The 14,547-nt window shown below is 38.1% G+C and overlaps 1 protein-coding gene across 2 annotated transcripts in view; it reads left to right on the top strand.

Moving 5' to 3' along the window:
* Window positions 1-1,399: 1,399 nt before the first annotated feature.
* The window catches only part of PSKH2 (protein serine kinase H2), a 203,473-nt gene continuing 190,325 nt past the window's right edge, over window positions 1,400-14,547 (top strand). The window contains exon 1 of one of the 2 annotated variants that reach the window (XR_011171441.1): window positions 1,400-1,531. Coding sequence is in view for 1 of the 2 variants with exons in the window: in XM_069103608.1 (XP_068959709.1) it covers window positions 1,453-1,531 (79 nt within the window). In the remaining variant the exon portion in view is untranslated. The remainder of the gene's footprint in view (window positions 1,532-14,547) is intronic. The other variant, XM_069103608.1, reaches the window with a different exon arrangement.

The following is a 14,547-nucleotide window of genomic DNA, read 5'->3' as shown; positions in this document are numbered from 1 at the left end:
TGTTCATATGTTTAGAAGTGTGAAACTGTTTTATTTAATTATACTTATTTGTTACAAGGGAGGACTTTTATTTGGATTGGAGATAGCTGGTAAAAGTGATACAAAAAAAGGGAGGAAAAGGAAAGTATTAGTGAAATATTTGAAAAATATACAGAAGATAGCAGAAGTTAAAAAGGGGACAAAGACAAGTAGGACAATTTTGTTACTATCATGTTAAATTTAATATATTTTTAAAACTAACAAGTTCACAGTTTCATGAGAAGTTTTTTTCTGTTCTTTGTATATTGAAATGTTTATGTTGTTTATATTAACAAAGACTTTTTACAAAAGATCCTTTCTATAGAATACTGAACAAACGGTTGTCTAGCTTTTATTTTAGACTTCTAGAACTTAACACCTACACAAAATAACTGGCCGTGTATGTAAACTTGAGCAAGTTACTTAACCCCAATTGCTTTAAAAAAAAAAAGACTTCTAGAGACAGGGAACCCACTATCTCTTGAGGCCCATTCCACTTGTAGACAGCTTTAATTGTTATTTTTCCTTACATTGAGTCTAGTTCTGTATTTTTGCAGCCTTTAGACATTGTTCTTGGTACTGTACTCTTGAGACAAACAGGACAGGCCTAACCTCTTTTTCATATGTTATTTCTTCGTATACTTGTAGACAATTGTCATGAGTGGCAATGGGGTACAGAGGAAAGAGTGATGGATTTGGAATCAGAGGACCTGGATTCAGATCCTGGCTCTGATACTTATTGATTGTGTGATTATTGTTTAATTCACTTAACCATAATATCCATAATATGGATAATTCACTTACCCATAGCTGGGTCTTGGTTTTTTCATTTGCAAAATGAAGGATTGGGTTAGATGATCTCCAAAGAACCTTCTTGGTCTAAATTTATCATCTGATAAATTCCTTTCTTCAAGATGAATATTTCTAGTCCCTTCAACTAATCATCACATGGTATGCTTGCTCCTCCTCTGGAACTCTTTCTAGCTTTTCAATGACCTTCCTAAAATATAATGCCTAGAACTGAGCAGAATACCGTAGATGTGATCTAAACAGCACAGAATGCAAAAAGACTATCAGTTCCCTAACTTCTGGACGCTGTGCCTCTCTTAAGTCAGTCTAAAATTTGCATTTGCTATTTTTTTCCCCAAGAAATCTTTCCCTCGCTAGAAGGTTATACATGTATTATATATGTCACACATAATATATAATGTCATCTCGAGGGATGACAGCACTTGAGAGGAGTGCCAAGAGTTCCTCAAAAAGAAATACTTGGATCTTGATTTCCTAGGTGGCCAAGATCCATGTATTTCTTTTTGAGGAACTCTTCGTAGCGCCCTTCCCTTCCTCTCCCCTGTCATCCTTTGGGCTGAGAATATATTCAGTCTTAGAACACTCCTCTTGGCCTGTGTGGTTAAGTACGTTTCTAGCTGTGGCATGCGCTACTCTCCTTTTTTCATCAGCAGCTGTGCTTGGTTTCTGACAGACACCACAGAACATCAGGTCTCCACCCAAGGTACCCCCTGATTCCCTTTTTTAGCTGCCTACCCCCAACTTTTCAGCTTCCTTTTGTTTGTTGCCTTGCCTCATTAGACTTTTAGTTCCTTTCAGGTAGCGATTGTCTTTCTTTTTCTTATTTGTATCTCCAGTCTTTAGCATATACTTCGCCTCTGCCCCAAGTCAGGACAAATAGCTCTTGGATTGAGGAGAGTGAGAAATACCCTATAAGTGAGGTTTTTTTTTTTCTTAACCTGAGACCTGTGAACTTCTTTTTTCTGTGGTTGTTGTTACTTTCACATTTTGATAACTGTGTCTATCCATCCATCCATCCATCTATCTATCTATCTATCTATCTATCTATCTATCTATCTATCTATCCATCCATCCCTCTCTCTCTATATATATATATGTATGTATTATATATGTCACATATAATATATAATGTCATCCTAAGGGATGACAGCAGTTGAGAGTAGAACCAAGAGTTCCTCAAAAAGAAATACTTGGCTCTTGATTTCCTAGGTGGCCAAGATCCGTGTATTTCTTTTTGAGGAACCCTTGGTAGCGGGGGAAAATACAATTTCCTTTGTCATCCTATGAATTTTATGCATTTTATTCTGAGGAGTACAAAGGCTTTACCAGATTGCCAAAGGGCTCCATGATTTAAAAAAAAAAAGGCTAAGAACTCTTCCTCTAGGAAGTCAGATCTCTGATCTATTGATTTTGGCATTATCATAGAGGCAAATTCAAGGTTGACCAAGGACTGACCAAGAAACCTAATTTCTCCACCCTAATGCTAGATTCTGGTATAATATTATTTATATAATATACAGCTCCCTCTACAAAGAAGGTTGGTTGATCAGGGAAGATCATTTGGTTACCTCACTTCCTCCAAAACTCATGTTGGGATTGCTTCTCCACCATTGTCTGTTGGAAATCCATCCATCCTTCAAAGTCTAGCTCAGATGCTGACCCTTCCATAAAACTTTGTCTGATCTCCCCTAATCAGTAAGGATTCTTGTTTCTTGGATCTAAAGTACTACTTTTTTTCATCTCTCTCATATTTATTATGAATATGTGTTATTCAGTCTGAAAATATAATTCAACAAACATTAAGCACCATATGCAAGGGATGCTGGGGACATAAAGATAAAAATGGAAAATGTTCTATATACTCAATGAGCTTATATTATTGAAGAAAACAAATATATGAAAAGGATTAATATGAAAAAAATGCCCTGACCATTATTTGCATGGTTTTTTTCCCCCTATTTCCTCCTTAATTCACTGGCTTATGCCTTGAAAGATAGTAATACTCTGAGAAACATTGTACAAAGTTTTGTCTCTGTAGTTGTATCAATCAAGAAATCTTATATGAAGTTAACATGTGAATAGAAAGCACCTTGTTGGAGGAGTCTTTTTTTTTTTTGCTTGTTATTTATTTATTTTTTTGGTGGCGGGGTAGAGGGAGAGTAGAACAGGGAGAATTATTTTTGAAAAAAAATTACAAATGTAGTGAACATTCATAAGATACTTAAATACAAAAAAAAAAGATCAAATTGTACATAATCAGTACATTTCTGTTATTTTGTTTTTTAAAGTGTATATTAACATTAATAAAGTAATTTTTAAAGGTCCTGTTCATACTCTTCTGCAATTTTCTTCCTTGTATCCTCCTTTACTTCTTTGCTGTTATTAGTACTGAAACACTTATAGTCAGGGTATATGTTGTTTTGCTTCTGCTTCCTTCACTCTATATTAGTTCATGTTTTCCCATGTTTCTTCTTTATATTTACATTTCTTATGGCATTCTATTCCATCCATATGTCACAATTTTAAAAAGTCATTCCCCAATCATTGAGTACATATGGTTTCTTTTGTAGTTAGAAACCATGTCTGTATGAAGACTTTTATAGAGATACGTTTTCTCTTCCTGAGCTAAACATTCTGAGTTCCTCATATGACATGAATTCATATAAAATGATTTTTGAGAATCTCATAAGGTTAAACCTAGTTCATATAAACTGAAAGCTTTAGTTCTAGGTCTCAGGTTAGAATAAATAAATTCTTTTTTCACTAAGTTCTTGTTTTCATTCGTGCTGATTTTCACAGTCAAACTCTTGTTTGTATAAGAATTTTTCCATTATCTTTGTATGTGTATATGATAGAACTTCTTTTTAATTTCAGGGAACATGACTCATTTTTCATGGAACTTGTCTCCATTTTAGTCTGTACACTTTTCCCTTCCCTCATAAATTCTGAGATGCCTTAGGGAAAAAGTAGTAATATATCTTTGATGTATCTTGTAGTCAATGGAAACTATGAGAAGATATTTATAATAATTTTACTTTTCTTTGTCACAGAGGATATGACAAAAGCTGATCCTTAAGGTTTAGGTTTTTATAAGTTTTATACCCACTTTATAGAGTGAATTTAAAAAACCTCAGATTCTGGAAACCTGGGTCCTAGTCCTACAGTGGCTCTTTCACTATGTGACCTCATATAAATCCCTCTCAGGACCTAAATTCTTTCATTTCTTTTTTTTTTTAGGCAATTGGGGTTAAGTAACTTGCTCAAGGTTACATGGCCAGGTGTTTCTGGGTGGATGCTAAGTGTCTGAGCCCGGATTCAATCCCCTGGGTCATCCCAACACTGGGGCCGGTGCTCTTACTTGCTGTGCTACCTGGCCACCCCAATTCCTTCATTTCTAAAAATTGGGGGGCTAATCAGAATTTTCTTCCTTTAGTTCTAAAATTCTATTATTTTCATTTGGTGCTCAAGTAACTTTATGTATAAGTAGAGAAAAGAGTTGAAAAAATGTATTTCTCAGAAATATATAAATAAAAAAATTGCCAACAAAATTTTTATTCTAGGATATGATAATGAAAAATGAGATCTGTACATTGTAAAACAAGTCTTTATAAGATTAGACAAAAATTTTTAAATGTTGGTATCATAGGATTTCAGTATTAGAAAGATTTCAGGCTTGCCTTTGAGACAAACTTTCACCCAGTGAAGAAATTGTTTTTATTTACAAATAAACTTCACTGAAATCCATTTTGTATCTCTTCAAGTGCTAAATAGGCAGACTCTATGCATTAGAACTGGGCAGGTAGGTGACATAGTAGATAGGGCACTGGGCTTAGAATCAGGATGACTCAACTTTATGAGTTCAAATCCAGAATCATATACTTATTAGATGTGTGACCGTGGGCAAACTACTTAATCTGGTTGGCCTCAGTTCCTCATTTGTAAAATGAGCTGGAGAAGGAAATGGCAAACCACTTCAGTATTTTTACCACAAAAACACCAAAATGGGGTCATGGAAAGTCAGACACAGATTAAACAACAAAAATGAATTCAAATTAATCTTGTTATTTTCATAAGTTAAGGTGTGTAGAGTGCCTTGAAGATAAAAATAAGTAATAATAATGAGAGGAACCATGGCATGGTGGATAAGGGACTAACCTTGGAAGTGGCAAGACCTGGGTTCAAGTGTGCCTCTGATATGTAGTAGCTATGTGACCACTGGCAAGTTGCTTGACCTCTTAGGGCCTCAGGCAACTCCAAGATTAAAAGTTATTAAGGAGTTATTGATCTGTAATGGTGGAGGAAGAGCCCTAAAGTCACAGGACTGCACTGTTTTCCCTCCCCACCCAAAAGCATGCATCTGATGAATATTTTTGTCACCTTTTCATTTGAAAAATTTCAGTGTCTACCTATTATCTATCTAGTAAATCTTAAATTCTTTTTGCCTGGTTTTCAAAGCCATTCACATTTTCAAAGCCACTGCTCCTTTTTAGCTTTACCACATTATTCTCTTCTGTGTGTCTATGCTTCAGTCATGTTGGACTCCTCTTTCCTTCACTCATGCTCTGTGCTTCTTTCCTTCCTTCTTTGCCTTTGCTTATACTCTTCCCTATTCTTGGAACATCCAGGAATTTTTTTTACCTGTTTACCTGTTCCATCCTTATCTGTTCTTTCAAACCTAACTCAAATGCCACCTCTGCTAAGAAGACTTCTCTTTTGAGAACGACTTTCCCATTTGGACCTCTTGGAGTAATTTGTAATTATGCAATACTGTGCATTAATGTCATCTACATATCTTATTCTGCTATTAGAATATTGACTCCATTAGGACAGAGACATGGTAAACATTTAATAAATGCCTGCTAAATGAATGAATGAATCTGTTTGACAGCTATGTGAACTTACTAGTACAAATATTATACCTAGTTCAGAAATGAGGAAAGAGATACCTTAGTATAGTAGATAAGGCCCTGGATTTGGAGTCAGAAAACCTGGGTTCAAATTCTTCCTTGGATGCTTACCCTCTGGTGTGGCTCTGGCCAATTCATTTAACCTCTCAGTCTCAGTATCCTCATCTGTAAAATGAGGTGGTTGGATTCGGTGGTGTCTAATGTCTCTTCTAGCTCTAACTCTTTCAATGATTGTAAGAAATTTAGACTCAGAGAAATTTAGTGAATGATCCACACTCAGAGCTAGTGAATGGCAAACCAACACTCAAACCTAGGTCTCCCCACTGCAGGTAAAGATTTCCTTCCACTTCTGCCTCTCAGATAGAGGTAGAAATCTCAGGACTGCTGACTCTGTTGCCAATAAATCATTTGCAGATTGTTAAATGCCTTGCCCATTGATGTGGCCTGGTTTGCATACCCAGCAGGACACCGGGCCAGTCTCTAATTTCTTCCTCAGTGAAATCATGAGCTGTAACTCTACCTACTTCTCTATTTTAATCCTAGTTAGCACTTACCTAATGTAAATAGTACGTAAAGGCCAGCCACCCAAACTAGCATAAAATGGAAATTAATTTATTCATCTTTTTAATCAGTTTCTTTCTATTTTATGTTAATTCAGAAATCTTCCAAAAGATCAAGATACAACATTTTATCTGCTATTATTTTATTATTTCTACAAATGAACTTCATGGAAATTTTTCAAGGTCCCTCAGCTGGAAGAGTTGACTGAGATCATCTGGTTGGATCCACACCTTACTGAAAATTAGCCATAATGTGCCCAGTAAGTGAGCATCCAGCTGCCACTGGTAGTAAAGGCAAACCCAGTGGCCCCTGTGGCAGCCTTTCCCACTTTTCAATGGTTCTGTTGTTCAGGAAATTTTTCTGAAATCAAGCCTAAATATATCTTTTTGGAATGTCTACTTACTGCTTTCCTTTGGGGCTAAGCAGAGCAAGTCTAATCCCTTTTCCCCATGACATCCCTTCTAAATACTTAAAAATAGTCATATTAATAGCATTTATATAACACTTTAATGTTCACCAATCATTTTACATATATTACCTCATTTTATCCTCATAACAACCCTGTTGTTCAGTTGTTTCATACTCTTCCTGACCCCATTTGGGGTTTTCTTAGCAAAGACACTAGAGTGGTTTGCAATTTCCTTCTCTAGCTCATTTTACAGGTGAGGCAAACAGGGTTAAATGACTTGCCCAGGGTCACAAGCTAGTGTCTGAGGTCAGATTTGAATTCAGGAAGATAAGTCTTCCTGACTCGAGGCCCAACACTGAACCACCCAGCTAACCTACTATCATTATCTACATCTAACAGATGAGAGAAGCTAAGTAACTTGCTCAGGGTCACAAAACTAGTAAGTGCCTGAGGCTAGGGCTGAACACAGGTCTTCCTCTCTCCAAGACAAGTGTTCTACCCACTATATACCACATTGTTTTCTCTTTTAGCCTCCAGCTAACTGTCCTTGGTTTGTTCCACTTATCTTTTCTTTTTGGAGGGGGGAAGGCAAGGTAAATTGGGGTTAAGTGACCTGGCCAACATCACACAGCTAGAAAGTGTCAGGTGTCTGAATCTGGATTTGAACTCAGGACCTCCTGAGTCCAGAGCCAGTGCTCTATTCACTGTGCCACCTTGCTGTCTCTCACTGATGTTGACATGGCAGGATTGTAATGTCCTTCATGATTGTCCTCTGACTTCCTGAGTTCTATGCAGGGCCATAGGTATGTCTGATTCCTTCAGGTAATCACAAAATATTTCTTGCAAGATGTCATTTGTCTTTATCCGATGATCAAAGCACTTTCTTCCCCTAAAATTGATTAAGGATTTGCTTGCCTTGAGTTTATACTTTTGATTCATTGATTAATTGGGGAATATAGATGTATTTCATGCTTACAAAAGAATCTTTACTTTCTTTCAAGGCTCACCTCAAGGGTATCCTCACTGAGGCAGCTTTTTCACCTAGAGCAAGAAAGACCTGAGTTCAAATTTGGATCCAGAAACTTACTAGCTATGTGACCCTGGGCAAGTCACAACCTCCCTCCCTATAGCTTCCTTAACTGAAAATTAGGGTTATAAATAGCACCTATCACTCTTGGTTATTGTGAGGATCAGATGAGAATATTTATAAAGTACTTAGAACAGTGACTGGCATATAGTAGGAGCTTAATAAATGATTGTTTCCTTTCTTATCCTGATCCTCTTCAGTTGCTAGAGCCCTCCACACACTCATCAGAAATTACTTTATATATAGTTTGTATTCACTTACCCGTGTTTATGTTGTTTCCTTTCAAAAGAATGTAAGGTCCTTGAAGTCTGGGACTATTGCCTTTTTGGGATTCCCAGAACCTAGCACAGTGATTGGGATATAGAAGTTGCCCAATAAACTCTTGTTGAATGAAACTATAATTTTATCGAAGTTACTATAAAATTGCTAAACATGACAGGGCCAGATTCCATGGGCACTACTCTTGGGGGTCTCTTGCAAAAAAAAGGAAGCGGTGAATACAAAGCATAATTTCTTAAATTACAAACTTTAAACATAGTTGTAAAGGACTAACGAACATGTATACCAATAAATCAAGCTTTGTGAAAGTCAGGCCAGTTGTCTTATTGAGTCAGAAAGATTGTCTGTAGAATGATAAAACCCAGGACTAGAATGACCACTCTCATATCCCTAAAAGAAATTGTTCAGCTTTTGCTGCAACATAAATCAGAGGGAGGGTGGGGAAGAACCAATATTTCCTTCCATTTCCAAAGAGCTCAAGTATGTGTTGGAAATCAGATCTTTTGGACTATTTTAGTTAGAAAATCTGAATCAGTAAGGTTATCTTGATCCCAAAGTTCAGGTGAAAGGTATTTGGAAGATATTTAATTTTTAAAAATCATTATTTGTAGAACTGAACCCTTGTCCCCAATCTGTCAATTATTACAAAACAACAAGGCTAGGTTTCCTCATTAGGTTTTCTGGTATAGTACTATTAGTACTATACTTTGTTTTCTCCAGCCTCTCACAGTGGAGTGAAAATTACTGTCAGCATTTTTACATTTGCAGGTGGTACATAAGGATTAAAGGTCAATCAGAATATCCTTTAGCCCCATCACTCTCTAAATACTTTTTAAAATTTATTTATTTTTACAGTCTGGCCATTCATTTGATCCTTTACTCTGTGGGAAAACTTGGTAGCAGGGGGGAAGGGGGAGGGGAATAATACCCTTATCTTGTAAAAGAAGAACTCTGGTTTTTGTCTGAACAAATGAAGTAATACCACCATCTTACTATCTGTGACTGACGTGTATTTACCATTAATCTGGATGATCTATTCGGGACTGACCTACTTAAGGTGACTAGATAGGAGTTGCCCATGCTTGCTTCAGCAGGACATATGTTAAAATGGGAGTTGCCTTAAGTCCTAGGAGAAAACATGGGAAGACTTCCAAACAAATGCTGTCTGATTCTTCGAAATTCTGTTTAGCTGCAGCTCTGGAGAGGTGTCGTGGTATAGTGGAATGTGTGTTTCAAGAGAAATCCAGGTCTGAATCCAATCTGACTCAAAAAAGGAGGATCACAGACTTAGAACTGGGAGAAACTAAAACAAGCCTACGTGTTTCCTTTGTGGACATGTTGTCTCCTCTGATATAATGTAAGCTCTTTGGGGACTGGGATCAGTGAGTTTTTATCTTTTGCCTCCCTTCCACAGTGCCTGGAATTGTTGTTCTGTCATTTTTCAGTCGTGTCCAACTTTTTATGACCCCATTGGGATTTTCTTGGCAAAGATACTGGACTAGTTTGGTATTTACTTCTCCAGGTCATTTTATAGATGAGGAAACTGAGGCAAAGAAGGTTAAGTGACTTGCCCAGGGTCACACAGCTAGTGTCTGAGGTCAGATTTGAACTCACAAAGATGAATCTTCCTGACTCTAGGCCTGGCAATCTACCCACTGTGCCACATGGGTATCCCACCTGGAATATAGGAGGTACTTAATGATTTCTGATTGATTGATATTGTTAATATTACTTTACAGAATTGAGAGTCACATGAATTAGTGGTATTCTATATAACCCAAAGGCAAGGGTCCTGGAGTCAAGAAATCAGTGCACTAGTTCTAGCACTAATAAACTCTGTGAATTTGGATCGTTGGGTCATAGATCAAGATCTGGAAAGGATCTCAGAAGCCATGTCACCTAACATCTGCATTTTGCAGATGAAAAATTAAGATCCAAGTATATTGAGTGATTCAACGAAGATCACACAGGTAATAACTATAAAGTAGAGAGATTTGAACCAAGTCTCTTGAGCTCCAGAGACAGTATCTTTTTTCCACTATACTCCACTGATGTCATTCAATCTATGTGAGCCTCAGTGTCCTTAGACAGTAGAATACACTGCCTCTAATGTTGTACTCTAGGCTCCCTTGACTGTGTCTCTGAAATTTCTTCAGCTTGGAAGCTCTTTACATTCCTGGAATTCAAACCCTGGAAATACCCTCTGCCCCAGCAGGCTCACCCTCTGACTGGACGGTTCTTCCAAGAACCTTCATTTAAAGAGGGCACCAAGGCTAGCCATATCTCATTGTTCTTCAGTCTGCATTCAGGACTTTCTCTACCACCTCCTTGTTCCCTTCTCCTTTTCCACTTTCCTTTTATGTGTTGTTTTCCACCATTAGAATGTAAGCCCCTTAAGGGCAGGGACTGTCTTTCCTTCCTTCCTTCCTTCCTTCCTTCCTTCCTTCCTTCCTTCCTTCCTTCCTTCCTTCCTTCCTTTCTTTCTTTCATTTCTTCTTCCTTGTATTTCTAGTTAAACAGCACCTGGTACATAAGAGCTTAAGAAATACTTGTTACCTTACTGTGACAGACTAAAAAATTCTATGATTCTGTGAAACTGTCACTTGGTAAAGGCTCAGTCAACTATATCCAATTCAACAATCCAACAAACAGTCATTAAGTGCCTTCTATAAGCAGAGTGGCATCTTGGGCCCTATAGATTTTAATACAAAGGTGAAAAGCAATTTTCAAAGGAGTTTGCATTTGAGGGTATGACTGGAAATTATTCTCATGGAGTTTTTTGATTTCAGGAGTTTCTATTCTGTTAAAAAGTTCTCTGTAGGGGTGGCTATGTGGTGCAGTGAATAGAGCACCAGCCCTGGAGTCAAGAGGACCTGAGTTCAAATCCAGCCTCAGATACAACACAAAAACTAGCCACGTGACCTTGGGCAAGTCACTTAACCCCAACTGCCCTCCAAAAAGCAAAAAAAAAAAAGTTCTTTGTATTATATAGTTGACAGGGTACTAGACTTGGAGTCTGAAAGATCTGGGTTCAAATGTTACCTCAGACATTTATTAACTTTGTGATCCTAGTCAAATCACTTCCTCTCTCTGTGCCTGTTTCTTCTTCCATAAAAAAATGAAGGGATTTAACTTCACGACCTCTAAGGTCCTTTCTGCTTCTAGATCTATGTTCCCTACAATGGGCATAAAAATGTGACCTATTGAAAAGTAAACAATTTGAGCCTTATGCAAAAATATAATTAACAATATTTGCGCCATTACTTAGTTTTTAATAATCTTTTGTAGGATAAAATTTCAATTTATATGTGGACTGAACACAACTGAATAGTGCAAGAGAGTTTCTGTTACTAATTTCTAAGAGAAGGATATTTTCCAGGAAGGATTGTGGTCTCTGTAATTGCTCTCCCATTTCTCATCTAAAAGACCTTTATTAGGCAAAGTCCAATTCTGGTCCCATCAGGTGTTTGCCCCAAGATGTGAGGCAAATTGTCTGGATCTTTTTTTTTTTTTTGAGGGCAACTGGGGTTAAGTGACATGCCCAAGGTCACATGGCTAGTTTTTGTGTTGTATCTGAGGCCGGATTTGAACTCAGGTACTCCTGACTCCAGGGCCCATGATCTATTCACTGCACCACTTAGCTGTCCAACTGTCTGGATGTTTGAAAAAACAAGCTCACAAAACAAGTAAGATACTATTTTCTTCAACTGACAGAAAATATGCATTGTGTTTCTCACTGACACGTTATGACTCTCTGTGTCACAAATGAGGTCAAGGACTGTCCTTGTGAAATTTTAAAGAATTTGATCTCAAGTTCTGTGGAAATCTTAAAAGCAAAAATTCAAAACTTTTTAAAGTTTTTAATGTGAGTGTAACAGCACCTCTCTCTAATCCATAAGAAGTAAGAGAAAACAGTGATTAAATGAGGATAAAATCTTTGGAGAAGAAGTAAATGATTTCCTATAAATATTTTATAAGCATAAAGGTAGAGCTTTAGAAGGACCATATATAAAGCCAAAGTGATTAGTGAATTACTGTTTGTATTATATCATATAAATATGAATACAGACAGGCACAGAATCTATCTTGGCATTACTAAGGATATCAGGATGCTGGAAATGGTTGCCTGTGATTTCAGACAGAAATCACTCTAGTGTTCCTCCTTCTTGATCTCAGGAGAGGTTTATGGGAAAGGTAGGAAGGGGGCAAGAGGTGTCGTAGGAACCAAAGCAGCTCTGCCAGCACAGGGAAGCAGGAGCCAGATGCAGGGCCAAGAGACTATCAATGCCAGAGTCCAAGCCTGGGATGGGGAAAGGGGAAGGAGTGGATGTAGAGATCTGTGTGGGAGAATTATGCAGGAGGACTCTCAATCCTGCTGCTGAACTCTTCTCCCTAGTAAATCCCAAAGCAGTGATTCTTCATTTCTCTTCTCCCTTTTGGCTCTCTTGCTCCTCCCAGTGTGGAGGCATATCTTTGTTTCTTTATTTTTTACCAATTATTTTTTCAATTAACAGCACTACTTTTCTTTCTTTCCCTCCTCTATTGAGAAGGAAAAAAGAAAAACCAAACAAATATGCATAGTCAAGCAAAACAAAGTCCCACATTGGCCATTTCCAAAAATGTGTATCTCAAGAAAGAGGGAAATGACCCATATGATACAAAAACATTTATAGCAGCTCTTTTATGTGGTGGTGAAGAACTAGAAATTTAGGGGTGCCCATCAAGTGGGGTATGGCTGAGCAAATTATGGCATATTTTTATTTCTTAAAAATTTGCTTCCATCTCTCTTTACTTTGTCTCTTCAGCCAGCAATTGTGATCAAAGTGGTTAACCACTGCATTGCTGGTCTATGTGTGTAATTACTCATGTGCAGCAGAGAGGAGAAGGCTAAAGTTTAAAAAAAAAGACAGAAAGAAAGAAAAGGGAAGTAAAGGAAAGGAAGAAAAGAATAGAGAATTTCTATGGGGTTTATGGAGAGGGGGAGGCCCTTAGCCACACAGTGTCTGTGCCGATATATATCCTGATGTCCATCTGCACAGTCCTGATCTTGGAGTCCAGTCGTGATACTCTCTCTCATCTCAAGATATTGCCTCTAGCTGCCATTTCTATCTGCCTAGCAAGGCTTGCTTCCTGGCTTCTCTGGCTGGCAGCCTCTCCTCCTGCCCCTTCCTCACTTCAATGATCCCTACTTTTTTATAGACTCTGAGGACAGAAGGACTAGCTTGTCAAAGTCCAGCCCTGTCAGTTACGAGGTCAGGGCAACCATGGAGAGATGACAGATATTCATCTGTGGTTGGGATGGACAAATGAACATCAGTAAGCAAGTGGTTGTTGTGAGTCACAAAGGAAACAGTGAATCTAAAGCCCCAGTAGTCACATATGTACAGCTTGTTATTTGATGAGGACAGCTGTTCATCCACAAACCTCGTGGGTGGATAATGACAGGGCAGAATCATACACTCATAAGATTGTAAATTTAGTACTAGAAGGGACCTCAGAGGTCATCTAGTCCAACCCTATCATTTTATGGAGGAGGAAATGGAGGCTCAGAGGAGTTGGATGACTTTCCCAAGTTATTTCGGGTTATTACAGATAACAGAGCTGTGATTCATACCCAGTTTTTCTGACTTCATATCTAATACTCTTTCCCCTCTGTCAAACTGTCTGATTTAGGTATAGTTTGGGAAGTTTGTTACTGATCACACCTGCAGAGGATTTTACAACCTGTCAGGCCCTGGGTGGTCTTCTTTAATTCTTGCCTTCTCTAACCTGTTCATATGGATTCTAAGACCCAAGTGTTTAGGGAGGTGGGTGAGGGAGGAAATCTGTGTCTCAAACCCATCATACCTCATCTGGAATTTCATTGTCAGAGCCCCTTGAAATGAGGTTTGGGGTTACATTATTCCTGAAGAAGTTTAAATAAGAGCCACAAAGACTTTTCTACCAAGACTGAGGCCTTGGGAAAGAGATGACAATCATAATACAAGGAGAATGAATAGAGAATAGGGCCTAGACCTGTGATTTCATTGAACAAAATCCTTATGCCCCCAAACTTGGAGAGCACTCTCCTACAAATAGAAACACTGTTGGTGCGAAGGGAAAACGTGTATAAGGATCATACATACAGAGAACACACATGACCAGGACAAAAGCATAAAGGAACTACTGATATTACAAGGCCTCTAGTATCTTCTGGTAAAACCAACTTTTTTTTTTCTGGGCCTGCTCTCTTACAATTGCTATTCCCTGTCGATGACTGTCACTCTCTACTAGGTATGGTGCCCTGTTCCCACTTTCTCCATTTCCATCTTTTGGGATGTAGCCAGAGTCCTCAGCTAAGAAGTTCTCTTCCCCTTAAAAGAATAGTGAGCTGAGGACCCTGGCTACAACCCAAAAAATGGCAATGGATAGACAGAGAGAGAGAGAGAAAGAGAGAGACAGAGAGAGAGAGAGAGAGAGAGAGAGAGAGAGAGAGA

This window comes from Petaurus breviceps, unplaced genomic scaffold (genome assembly GCF_028583685.1).
Source record: "Petaurus breviceps papuanus isolate PSGF00001 unplaced genomic scaffold, PetGlider_PUasm1.0 582, whole genome shotgun sequence".
Classification (NCBI taxonomy): Eukaryota; Metazoa; Chordata; class Mammalia; order Diprotodontia; family Petauridae; genus Petaurus; species Petaurus breviceps.
The sequence above is the reverse complement of the archived record's forward strand: the minus strand, read 5'-3'. Positions and strand labels throughout refer to the sequence as shown.